Below are 12,398 nucleotides of genomic sequence, written 5' to 3'. Positions count from 1 at the left end.
ACTAATTGTAACTAATGCTCTGTTGCTGTAATATTGAATCATAGGATGGTTACAGTACAGAAGAAAACTATTCAGCTCATTTCGACTGTACTGGCTCTTTGCAAGAGCAAATTAGCTAGTTCACTCCTTCGATCTTTTCCCTATTGCTCTGAAGACTTTTTTCCTTTCAGGTGCTGATCCAATTCCCATTTGAAAGCCTCAATTGAACCTGCTGCCATCGCATTCTCAGGCAGTGCATTCCAGATCACAATCAGTCGCTGTCTAAAAAGGTTTTTCTTCACATTGCTATTGTGTCTTTTACCAATCACCTTAAATCTGGGCCCTCTGGTTCTCTACACTTGCACCAGTGGGAACAGTTTTTCCCTATCTGCTCAGTCCAGACCCCTCATGATTTTGAACAGGTCTATCAAACCTCTCCTCAACTTTCTCTTCTCTAAGGAAAACAGCCCAGCTTCTCCAAGCTATCCTCGTAACCCGAGTCCCTCGTCCTTGGAACCATTCTCGCAAATCTCTTCTGCACCCTCTCTATAACCTTCACACCCTTCCTAAAGTGGGCTGCCCAGAACTGGATATAATACTCCATTTAAGGCCAAATCAGCGTTTTGTAAAAGTTCATCATAACTTCCTTACTTTCGTACGTCATTCTCCTAATTATAAAGCCTATTGTACGCTTTTTTAACCGCTTTCTGAGCCTGCCCTGCCACCTTCAACAATTTATGCACATATAACCCAGGATTCTCTGCTCCTGCACCTTGTATTGGTTTATAATGTCTCTCCTCACTCTTCCTACCAAAATGTGTAATTTCATACTATTCTGCATTAAATTTCATTTGCCATGTATCTACCCATTCCATCAGCCTGTATCCTCTTGATGTCTCTCGCTATCATCCTTAAAGTTTACACTTATTTCCAAATTTTGTGCCATCTGTAAATTTTGAGATTCTGCCCTGCACGTCCTAATATAAGCCATTAATATATATCAAGAAAAACAATGGTCCAAATACTGAACCCTGGTGAACTGCATATACAATTTCCTCTAATCAGAAAAGTAACAGTTCATCAGTACTCTTTGTGGCCTGTAATTCAACCATGTTTGCGTCCATGCTACCACTGTCCCTCTTATTACATGGGCTTCAACGTTACAGGTAAGCCATTTCTGTGGCACATTGTCAAGCACCTTTTGGAAGTCCATATACATCACATCAGCCCTGTTACCCTCATTGACCCTCTATGTTCATATTATGTGCTGAAGTCATGATGGCAAAGATGGGAAAAGGAACTTGGTCTTGGAACCAGTAATAATTTGGGTTTAGAAGCCCCATTTTCTTGGGTGGTTGGGCGGGGTGGGAGTGGTGGGGGTTACTTTGAGTTTGTAATGCAATAAGGAGTTACTGATTTGTCCCTAAATTTACATATCAATTCAGTATTGTAGCAGAACCCGCTTTCCTCAGAGCTAAGTTAGTGAATAAACATACCTATATTGGTATTGCTCTATGCCAATGTACAGCCATGTTTCCCAAGGACCCAGCTCGATAAATGAGCTTTCTGGATGTAGCTTGCTATTTACATGAGAGAAACAATGCCCTTCCCTATACCTAATACTAAAAGTTCACCACTGTGAGCCCATGCAATGAAAATGCGCATGTGCAGAATTCCTTTGCTTATCTGCAGTTAGATGAAGCCAGCAGTGTAACTTAGGCCAATAGGCTGCACATGTATTAGACAGCTACAGGGTTGAAAACCAGTGGCTACAATATAAAGTCAACAAATGAGGCTAAAGGGTGTGTCTTACTAATTCTCAAGTTGTGGGCATCACTGCCAAGCCCAGCCTTTATTGTCTGCCCATGTCTTGTAATGTTCATGGCTAAGTTGGTAGCACTCTTGCTTAAGTTTGTGCGTTCAAGTTCCAGTCCAAAATTGAAGCTGATTCTCCAGTGCAGTACTGAGGAAGTGCTACATTGTTGAAGACTCTGTCTTTTGGGTGAGATGTTAAACAAGGCCCTATCTTCCTTCTCAGTTAGATTATAAAAGGTCTCTTGGCACTGTTTTTAAAAACATCAATGTGATAATGACCAGATAACCTGTTTTTGTGATGTTGACCCAGGGATAAATATTGGCCAGGACACCAGGGATAACTCCTCTACTCCTCTTCAAAATAGTGCCATGGGTTTTCAATCTTGTGTTCTGGCCAATATTTATCTCTCGATCAACATCACGAAAACTGGTCATAATCATATTGCTGTTTGTGGGAGCTTTGTGTGTGCAAATGGGTTACTGTGTTTTCTATATTACAACAGTGACTACACTTCAAAAAATATTTCATTGGCTGTAGAATGCTTTGGGACATCCTGTGGTCATGAAAGTGCTATATAAATGAATGTCTTTCCTTCCCTAAAGGACATTAATGAACCAGTTGAGGTTTTATGTCAACCCAATATTTTATTCTGAGATTCAAAAACTCTTAAACTGCTATAGTGGAACTTGAACTCACAATCTCTGGATTATTAGTCCAATAAACAACCACTACGTTGCTGCACCTTTCCCATGAATAGTGTGCATATTTTTTATCCCATGAATACAAATCTCAGTTTGACAATCCTGTGCAATATATCACAAGGGTAAAAATAAATTGCAAATCTAGGAAATGTACAAAGGTATCAAGCACTGTGAGCAACAGTTCAGCAAATAGTCAATCTAGCCAATGGAAGCTCAGTGTCTGAGGTCCATGAATTATCAGGTAATGTTTCACATGGGTTAATGGGAGGACAATAGAAGTAGAATAGACAGCTCAAATGGAAAGGCTAGCAGCAGCTCTGTCATGTTAAGCAGAATGGCCTACTTCCATGTTGTAATTTAAGTGGCTCCATGAGACCATAAGAAATAGGAGTAGAGGAAGGCCTTGAGTCTGCTCTGTCATCCAATAAGATCATGGTTGATGTGGTCATGACTTTAACTCCACTTTACTTCCTTCCCCTCCCCCCATATCCCTGATTCCCCTGTAGATGAAAAAATCTGTCCAACTCAGACTTGAATATATTCAATGGCCCAGCCTCCACTGCTCTCTCGGGTAAAGAATTCCAAATATTTTGAAAGAAGAAATTGCTCCCCATTTCCATCCTAAATAGGATATCCCATATTTTGAAACCAAGGCCCCTAGTTCTAGATTCCCCCAAGTGGGAAACGTCCTCTCACATCTATGCTGCCAAGCTCCCCTCAGAATCGTATATGGTTCAATGAGATTACCTCTCATTCATCCAAACTCCAATGAATATAGGCCTGCCTGTTCAGCCTTTCCTCATTAGACAACCCCTTCATCCCAAGAATCAATCTAGTGAACCTTGTCTGAACTGCATCCAATGAAAGTAGACGCCTGCTTAAGTAAGGAGACCAAAACTGCACACATCACTCCAGGGGCAGTCTCACCAATGCCCAGTACAGCTATAGCAAGGCTTCCCTAGTTTTATACTCAATCCCTCTTGCCATAAACATCATCATTCCATTTGCCTTTCAAATTACATGCTGTACCTGCAAGCTAATTTTTTGTGAATCATGTCCAAAGGGCACCGAGATCCCCATCTGCACTGCAGAATTCTGCAGTCTCTCTCCATTTAAATAATATTCTGCTTTTCTATTCTTCCTGCCAAAGTGAACTACCTTACATTTTCCCACACAGTACTCCATCTGCCAATTTTTTGCCCACTCACTTAACATATTTATATCCTTTTGCAAACTTTTTGTGTCCTCCTCAAAACTTGCTTTATCTTTGTGTCATCAGCAAATTTGGCTACAATAAAGTTGGTCCCTTCATCCAAGTCGATAATTGAGGCTCCTGCATTGATCCCTATGGCACTCGACTAGTTGTAATTTGCCAACCTGAAAATGACCCACTTATCCTGACTCTCTGGTTCCTGTTAGTTAGCCAATCCAGTATCCATGCTAATATATCACTCCCAAAACCATGAGCTCTTATGTAGTAACCTTTTATGTGGCACCTAATCAAACGCCTTTCCATGAAGAAAAGAAACACAACAAGCTTTATCTTTCTCAATTTTTTTTTTCCTTTTTGAACATGGACCTCCAGAAATTAAACAAGGCATCTCATGAGTGATAGGAATTTCTCTTTTTTTTTCATTTTGAAATACATAATGAAACATTTCTACTTTGGAATCTGTTTTCTGCACATGCTCAGCTTTGCAAATCATTAATCATGCAAAAGGCACCCAGCTAGCACTAGTCACGTGAAACTATCCACTTGCAAATTTGATGGCCCTTTTAATTTCACTACCCTGTCACCCATGACATTCAGGGGAATAAATGAAATCTGCTGTCAAGTGTGCTTTCAAAAGCATGCTAGCGCTGCAGACTGGAAGTGGAAACACAACTTCCAGTTTCATTTTACTTGCAGATCTAACTCCTCAGTTATAGTGTCACCTCTGCACTGTTACCCACCTGAAATTTAAAAATGTCAATATAATAAACACCCTGAGAATTTTGGTTCCAATATTATTTCAGTTATAAATCTACTGAACAATGTTTCTCAAATTTGCACTATTGCATTTAATGTTAAATTATGAGATATCCAAAATAGTGTATAATTAAAAATGAAGAAAGTAATTCTGCTGCACTGTAATGAATGGGTGGAGCATATACAAGTGTAGCTTGAAGGCATTGGTAAGTAACTCAAACCCAATTCAAAAATTCAAACGCAAACCATCTCTAATCAATTAAAAACACTAAATGGCAGATGTTATAATGATTAAACAAGCTCTGGCAGATGTAAGGTCATGATTTACTCTAGGGTTTCCAATGATATTGTACATGATTTATGATATAATCAAAACTTTTTCCTTCCAGTCTACTGCCCATCTATTACAGTAGTTCTAAATTAATATATATCCATTGGCATTACTTGTAGTGAGTTAGGGGACACATTTTCTAAATGCAAATCTCCTTTCTTCACCTTTTGATCTTTCAGTTGTTTGTATGTCAGCAAAGAAAAACAGATTGAGAATATTCAGTAAAAGAGTGCAGTCCAACAGTTATTAACATGCAAAGGACAATGGCTGAGGTAATCGTAGAATCATAGAATGATACAGCACAGAAGGAAACTATGCTTTGGTAGAGCTATCCAATCAGTTCTGATCCCCAGTCTTCCCCCACTGCCCTGTAAATTTTCACTCTTGAACGTTATTATTTGATCTGCTTCCACTGCCCCTTTGGGCAGTGCATTCCAGATCACAACAACTTGCTATGTAAACAAAAATCCTTCTCATCTGCCCTCTTGTTCATTTGCCAATTCTCTTAAATCTGTCCACCTGGTTACTGAACCCCCTTTTAGTGGAATAAGCTTCTCACTATCTGCTCTAGCAAAACCCCTCCTAAAAAATGGTGACCTTGTGAAAAGTGTGTGTTGGCAGAGAGGAAAATATCTTTGTCGGAGTATTCAGCGTAATAGCAGGATTTCTACTAATGAAAGATATAGGAATAACAGAGGCTGGTGTTTTCCTCTCTCTTTCATCTAAAGTAGAGAAAAGACAGAGGTGCTGATGTTATCTTTTGTCAACAGTGTAACATGAACAATATTTGCTACACATCTCTCCTAATTTTCCCTTTCCATTGAAGTCACTATAAAGGATAATCAGGCAAGGTGAATAGTGGACAGCTAATTCAAGATGTTCTCTTTTATACTATCACCCAGAGTTAAATTTTCCTCCAATGTTTTTGTGCAGTTTAATAATAAGGGACCAATTGTTCTAACTGGTGCTAGTCCCAAACAACCAAGCAATGCACTCAATGTTAATTCCTCTCTGCATTATTTTCAGTTGTGATTGGAATGTTTTAATTCAAGAGCAAGCCACCTCCAATCAAGTAAAACTAATAAACAGTGGATATTATAAAAATTAAACAGCTATAAAATCATAAAGTAGCCTTGTGATTCTGATAGCAGTATATATGATTTAAGGTACAATTCAGAATTCTTCTTCTGTTACTGCAAGCCATCAATCATCATTGTTATATATTGCAGATCTCTCCTGGCATTGCTCACAGCTGGTTGGAGGAGACCCTTTTGTTAAAATAAAATCTACAAAATCCATTGGATGCATTCAGGTAAACTTTCTGCACAATCTCTCCCAGCACAAGCACATATCATAAATGTGCACAAATCCCCTAGCCAGTGAGTTTCTATTCATCATAATAAGCAGATGGAAATCCAACGGATGACAACACACACGAGTGGGGCTGCACCTTCTTACTTCTCCCTTGTGAGTGGAACACAACTGCCTGTTGCTATTGAGTGGTCACAGGTGACCTGATTTGCAATCTGAATGATATAAACGTTTAACCTCTGCATCTTCTGGCTATATACCAGACACACAAGCTGCAACATGCTTCCCAATTCTCAGGACAAATACTATTATCCTTAATCACCCAACATGATGCTAGACTTTGAGTTCATCAAAGATGCCATCTAACTAGATGACCAAGTAATTATCGCCAACCTTTCCAAAGCTACTCTTGATGCAAGGAGCTGCCATGGATATTGATTTGCCACATTGTGCACTACTGTGAGAGATATCATCAGCTCAGCAACAGCTTATATTTATATAGCATCTTTATCATAGTAAAACAATCCAACATGCTTCACAAGAACGTTATCAAACACTGGATATACACAAGAGGCCAAAATCGAAGGAATCTAGAGTTTTCAGAGGATTGCACGTCTAAAAGAGGTTAGAAAGACAGGGAGCATGAGGACGCAGAGGGATCTGAACACTAGGATTAGAATGTTAAAATTGAGACATTGGGGAGACAATGTAGGTTAGCGAGCACTGGAAATGGGTGGAAAGGGTTTGCTAGTATGATAAATGAGCAACTGCAAATTGAAAATTGCTTCTGTGACCAGGCACTGTAAATGAGAAGTGAAACCCATGGGGAGTTCCTTTTCAGAGCCAACCTCCCTGGGATCACTGGTCACAGACTCAATCTTACACCTTGGCTGAAAATCCGAAGCATGTCAAGTCATTTGAAAATGTTACATTAATAATGTAGAACATGGGAATTCACCAACTGTGTTTCTACATTAACATTCGGCACATAGAAACCAGAAGAGGCCATTCAACCCCTCAAACATGTTCTGCCATTCGGTTAGATCACATCTAATCCGTATCCTGATTGCTTTTACTCATGTTGGCACCACAGCCCTTAAATCAATCAAAAACCTATTCATCTCAGTTTCAAAAATGTTAATTAACACCCAGCCTTAACAGCTTTTATTGTGGGAGAGAGTTTAGATTTCTACTACCATTTCCTGTTATCACACCTGAACAGCCTCAGTCTAATTTTACAGTTATGTCCTCTTGTCCTGGGCTCCATCCTCACCTCTCTATGTAAAGAATCAATTCCTTTAATCAGTGTAAACATCTCAATTAGATGAAGAGTCATGGGCCTGACAGATTAACTTTGTTTCTCTCTCCACAGTTGCTGCCTGGCCTGTTGAATGTAATCCAGATTTAACTGCTACAGTTCAGGTTTCCAGCATCCACAGTACTTTCCTTTTACTTATTTTTAACGATGGTTTGAAAGTTCAAAACAGAAAATATAATTCCTAATTTTTCAGATTACTTGCCATGGAATTGAATATAAATTCCTTTTAATTGCAATAGATACGTAATGACCAATCATTTATGTAGGAATGGCCCTTTTCAGATCACCTTTAATTACTCCAAACTGCTACAAAGCAATGCTTAAGGAAAATTGCAAATCCTACTATTAATCCTACACATTAATCTTAAATATTCTGGTTGATGAAACAATGAAATGACTGAGTAGATAATGAGGCTAGGTGTGAATCTTCTAAATTAATTACACTTTGCATTAATATTAAACCAAGGAACACAATTCACTGTGAATTAAATATGAAGATACAAAATACATCAAATTATTTATAGCTCAATAAATATGTTAGCAAGTAAACATTTTGGTAACCGGGGTAAACATATCAATATATATTTGCCAATCTTTAACTCAAAAGTATTTAAAATGATACAGATAGATCAAATAATGGCTGTGAAGTTATTTAATAAGCTTACACAGTAAGCAATCTGGTATCCTTGGGCTGGGAATGTACAATCTTGGCTACACACGATGGATTCAATTGTTGAAACGTTAAAAGTCAAAATTTAGGGATCTTAAAGCTGTCAAGTAGGTAAAAAACAGAAACTGCATTTTTTTTTTACCAGAATTGCCACAATTCCCGACTGACTGGAACTCTCGTTTCTTGGGTTCCAACGAGATAGCCAAAATTATTTTTTGTCTTTCCCAATGCTCTCCAAGGTATGTTTTAAAATGTTCTCCGGGACTATTGTTTTGGTAGTTTTGTCCTAAACGATAATATTACGAGCAATAGTCCTCTCAGACACTGTGTGTTGATGCCGTTTCTATCCCGTGCTGAACCCACCCCCTTTCAGAACCCTGTTTGCAAATAGAACTACTCAACTTCCTCATGCAAAGACGCAGAAAGATACATCAAAGGTATTAGGCGCACTGGCTGTTTGATGAGAATAATTCAGGCGAGTGCACACAAAGCAAAAGATCAATTCCCCCGCGGGGGTGGGGTGGGGCGGAGTGGGGTGGGTTGGGTTGGATGGGTGGGGTGGGAAGGAAGCGAAAATAAAACATCTTAAAGACGAAGCAAGGGAGAAGCCGATCGCATCCTGGAATTAGGTGAAATACCAGACCAGAGCCTTTGATGGTGGGGGACACGTTAGAATTGAGTCACTGAATACATTTAGAAAAAAAATCCTGTTACCATTGATCGTGTTGTCTGTCTTGTAGCTTGTTGTGTCGGGAGGTTTGTGTTTTCTTTTTAAATAGTGAAAATCCTGCATCTTTTTTTTTTATAAAAGTCTGTGCAGAACAGGTTTGCGACGAAGCAATTGGGGGGAAAAAAATCGCTCCAAGCTCCCGTCGGTACGATGGATATCTGAAAGTGAAGCAAATGAAAGGCACTTTTCCATTTTTAAAAAATAAACACTGGTTGTAAGCACATCCCATTTGTCCCTACAGCTGACCCAGAGCTGTTTGCTCTTCAAGTACTTGCAGGTAATCTGGGGACCCCTGGAGTTTAGCTTTAAGTTCGAAATATTCCCCCTTTCGTTGTTCCACCAGCATTTTGGAATGGTTAACCCCCAAGAGAGATTTCTTTAGTTTTTTCCCCTCCTGGTACTGAAGCTCGAAGCCACCGACGCCGATGCTGTTGATCTCCTGTTTGGCCTCTATGATGTTCCGGTAAAACAAATGAGGGTCTCTGGCCGGGAGCAGCTCGTCTAGTTCGTCGATGGTGCTCAGTCTCTTTTTGGTGTCTTTCTCCTTGTCGCCCACGTTCCTTAAGAAGATGGTCTGCCCCTGCGGATCGGCAAACGGGATGCCTGGCTCCGGGTTCCCCGGGCCGCCCGAGTAGGTCTTGCTCATCTGCTCGATGGTCTGCGGGATGAAGTTCTGGCCGGCGCTCAGAGCCAGGCTGTCGCCCCTGTGGCCTGGGTGCTCGCTCTTCAGCTGGAAATGCATGGAGCTGCACTCCTGGTTTCCAAGCGCCTCGTGTTGTTTGGCATTGCCCTTCTTGTGCCGCTGCAGGACGAACACCAGGAGGCAAAACGCCACGAAGACGGTGAGGATCAGGACGACCAAGATGCTGAGGATGAGGATTGAGAGGGGGACCGGACCGCCCGCAGAGCCCTTGCTCAGGTTGAGAGGGGTGGCTTCCGACCTGCTCGCGGGTCTCAAGCTGGGGCTGGCCGGGGGCGGCTTGTTCAGGAGCCGGGGGCACAGGACTTCACTCTTCAGTGTCCTCAGGTCCACGCTGGCAAATTTCACCGGGGTCTCACACCTCACCTCCTTCACCTGGGTGGCCTGGCTGAGTTTCTCCACCCACAGCTTCAAGGCCACCAGGTCGCAGGTACAATCCCAAGGGTTGCCCTCCAGGTCGATCTGCGTGAGTGACCGGAGCTGGTCCAACACCCCGCTCACCGGGAGGTACATGAAGTGGTTGTTCTTCAGGTTCAGCCGGGCCAGCGGCACTCCGGCGAAAGCCAAGGCTGGCAAACCTTTCAGCAAATTGTTGTTCAGGTACAGCAACTGGAGGTTTGACATCGAGTCGAAGGTCCCCGCCAGCACTTCCTTGATCAGGTTATATTGAAGGTACAGGTACTGGAGGTTCTGGAGACCATGGAACATGTCCTGGCACAGTCTCTCTATCTTGTTGTCATTCAGAAACAATCTCCGTAGATTGGTCAGGTTACTCAGCACACCCTTTGGAATGGCAGTGATTTTGTTGTTACCCAAATTGAGCAAATCCAACCCTTCATAACCCCCGAAATCGGAGACCTCGATATCCCTGATGTAATTGCCGTTCAGAAGCAACTTGCTCGCACTGGGAGGTTTGGGGAGTAGGAGCGACACACTCTCTATGCCCCTCTCTTGGCAGTAAACACTCAGACCCAGATCTGACGAGTCGCTTTGGCAAACACACCGGCCTGGGCACGGGACGTGCGGGGGTGCCCTGGTTTGGAAGGAGGCGATTTGGCTGTAGTTGCGGCTGCTGGAGAGGAACTTGCCGGAAACGATGCCCGACTGGGACCTCCTGGGCGAGCTGGTGGCCCTGGGGGCCTTGGGGGTCTTGGGGGCTTTGGTGGGAGACCTGGGGACGGACATGGGTCGGCGAGTGACCCGGGGGACCAATTGCAAAGGTGGGGTCAGACTCGAGTCAAACTGACCCTCCCCTTCCTCGGGGCACAGGTCCATTTTGGTCGTCTCTTTGAGCAATTTCCCGTACAGGTTGGTGGGCATCTCGCACTTGGCGTCACCAATTTGCAGGTGGTATGGCATGTTCTCCAGCCAGGTGGTGAGGGACAGCAGATCGCAGGAGCAATTCCAAGGGTTGTCCTCCAGCTGGAACTGAACTATCCTGCCAATGTGCTCCAGGACCCCGATGTAAGGAATGTTCTGCAACCTGTTCCCGCGGAGGTCCAAGTGAGTGAGGGAGGCGAAGCGGAAGATGTTTTCGGGGAGGGACGAGATTAAGTTGTCATTCAGGATCAGGACTTTGAGCCTGTGCATCTTGTTAAAAGTCCCGCGCTCGATGAACTTGATGAGATTGTAGTCGGTCTGGAGGTATTCCAAATTCTCCAGCCCCTGGAACATGTCCGCTTGCAGCATCTGCAACTCGTTGTTGTTGAGGTGCAACTGTTTGAGGCTGTTCAGCCCCCGGAAAGCCCCCGCCTGGATTTCCTGCAGCTTGTTATTCCCCAGCTGCAGCGAAATGGCGTTGGTGAAATTGCTGAAGGAGTAAGGGGGCAAGGTGGCCAGCAGGTTGTTCTGCAGGTTGAGATGGTAGAAGCTAGCCAGCGGCGGTTTGAGCTGATGGTGTCTGTACATGCCGCCCTTCTCACAGGAGATGTAGAGGATGTGCTCGACTGTGGTGCAGGAGCAGACGGAGCAGATCTCTTTAGTGTCAGGGTCCGAGGACGGCGAGGTGCTGGGGACCGCGAGAGCCAGCAGGATAAGGAGGAGCATCTTCGCACCATCCACCTGCGAGGGGAAGGAGAACAGTGGGGATCTTTAGTGCTGTGCATAAGTCAGAGAGAGAGAGAGAGAGAGAGGTTGAGAGTGGGTGTGAGAAAGATGGAGGAGGGGGTCGTGTGTGTGTGTGTGTATGTGGTGGAGGAGGGGGAAGGGGGCAGAGTGGGGGAGAACGAGGAAGATGGAAATAGAGGGAGGATGAGTGAGATCGGAATGAAGAGCACATCAAGAAATGAAGGCGATCAGACAGATTGTAAATAGGAAAAGTTGTAGAAAACCCTAAACCTAGTCTGACTGGCAAAGGGAAATGAAGGCCAGACCTAAAATATGATGGACATAATCACAAGTAGCAGGGAAATTAATGCACAGGAGCGTTTAAACACACATAGCCAGAGAGAGAAAACAAAACACACAAGGTTATGAGAGTTACACTTATTCCAGCTCCGATTCCTGCAGGTTAACTACATTCCAAACCTTTTGCAAGTTGAATTTTCTCGCCTTCCTCTGCGGATATTCCAATTTGCAATGCAAGCGTATCGGCGGCGTCCAACTCTTAAAGTGTAATCCAGCAATTACATAGCAATAAAATAAACCCAACAACAGTCAGCCCGAGACTCTCTCTCTCTCTCTCTATACCTGGCCAACGTTAGCACCAACAGTGCTGCCTGCTACCAAAGGCTTCCAAATCATTTTTGCGTGGAATCCGTGACTGTTTTAAAGGTGGTCAGGAGGAGAGAGAATCCACGTCCATTTATACTGGAGATATATATATATATCTCTAAACGGCAGCAAACAGGAAACGATCGCCCAACGCAGTGTAA

General features: G+C 43.1%; 1 protein-coding gene across 1 annotated transcript; it reads right to left on the bottom strand.

Moving 5' to 3' along the window:
* Nucleotides 1-9,060: 9,060 nt before the first annotated feature.
* slitrk4 (SLIT and NTRK-like family, member 4) lies at nt 9,061-11,571 on the bottom strand. Its single transcript, XM_078546281.1, has one exon. It carries the CDS (start codon nt 11,569-11,571, stop codon nt 9,061-9,063), a length of 2,511 nt encoding a protein of 836 aa, XP_078402407.1.
* Between the last annotated feature and the right edge of the window lie 827 nt (nt 11,572-12,398).

The sequence above is a fragment of the Cetorhinus maximus genome, chromosome 8 (genome assembly GCF_964194155.1).
Source record: "Cetorhinus maximus chromosome 8, sCetMax3.hap1.1, whole genome shotgun sequence".
NCBI lineage: Eukaryota > Metazoa > Chordata > Chondrichthyes > Lamniformes > Cetorhinidae > Cetorhinus > Cetorhinus maximus.
The sequence above is the reverse complement of the archived record's forward strand: the minus strand, read 5'-3'. Positions and strand labels throughout refer to the sequence as shown.

What these genes read in the sequence shown, in the direction of transcription:
- slitrk4 (XM_078546281.1), bottom strand. Translation starts at nt 11,571, where the DNA reads ATGCTCCTCCTTATCCTGCTGGCTCTCGCGGTCCCCAGCACCTCGCCG.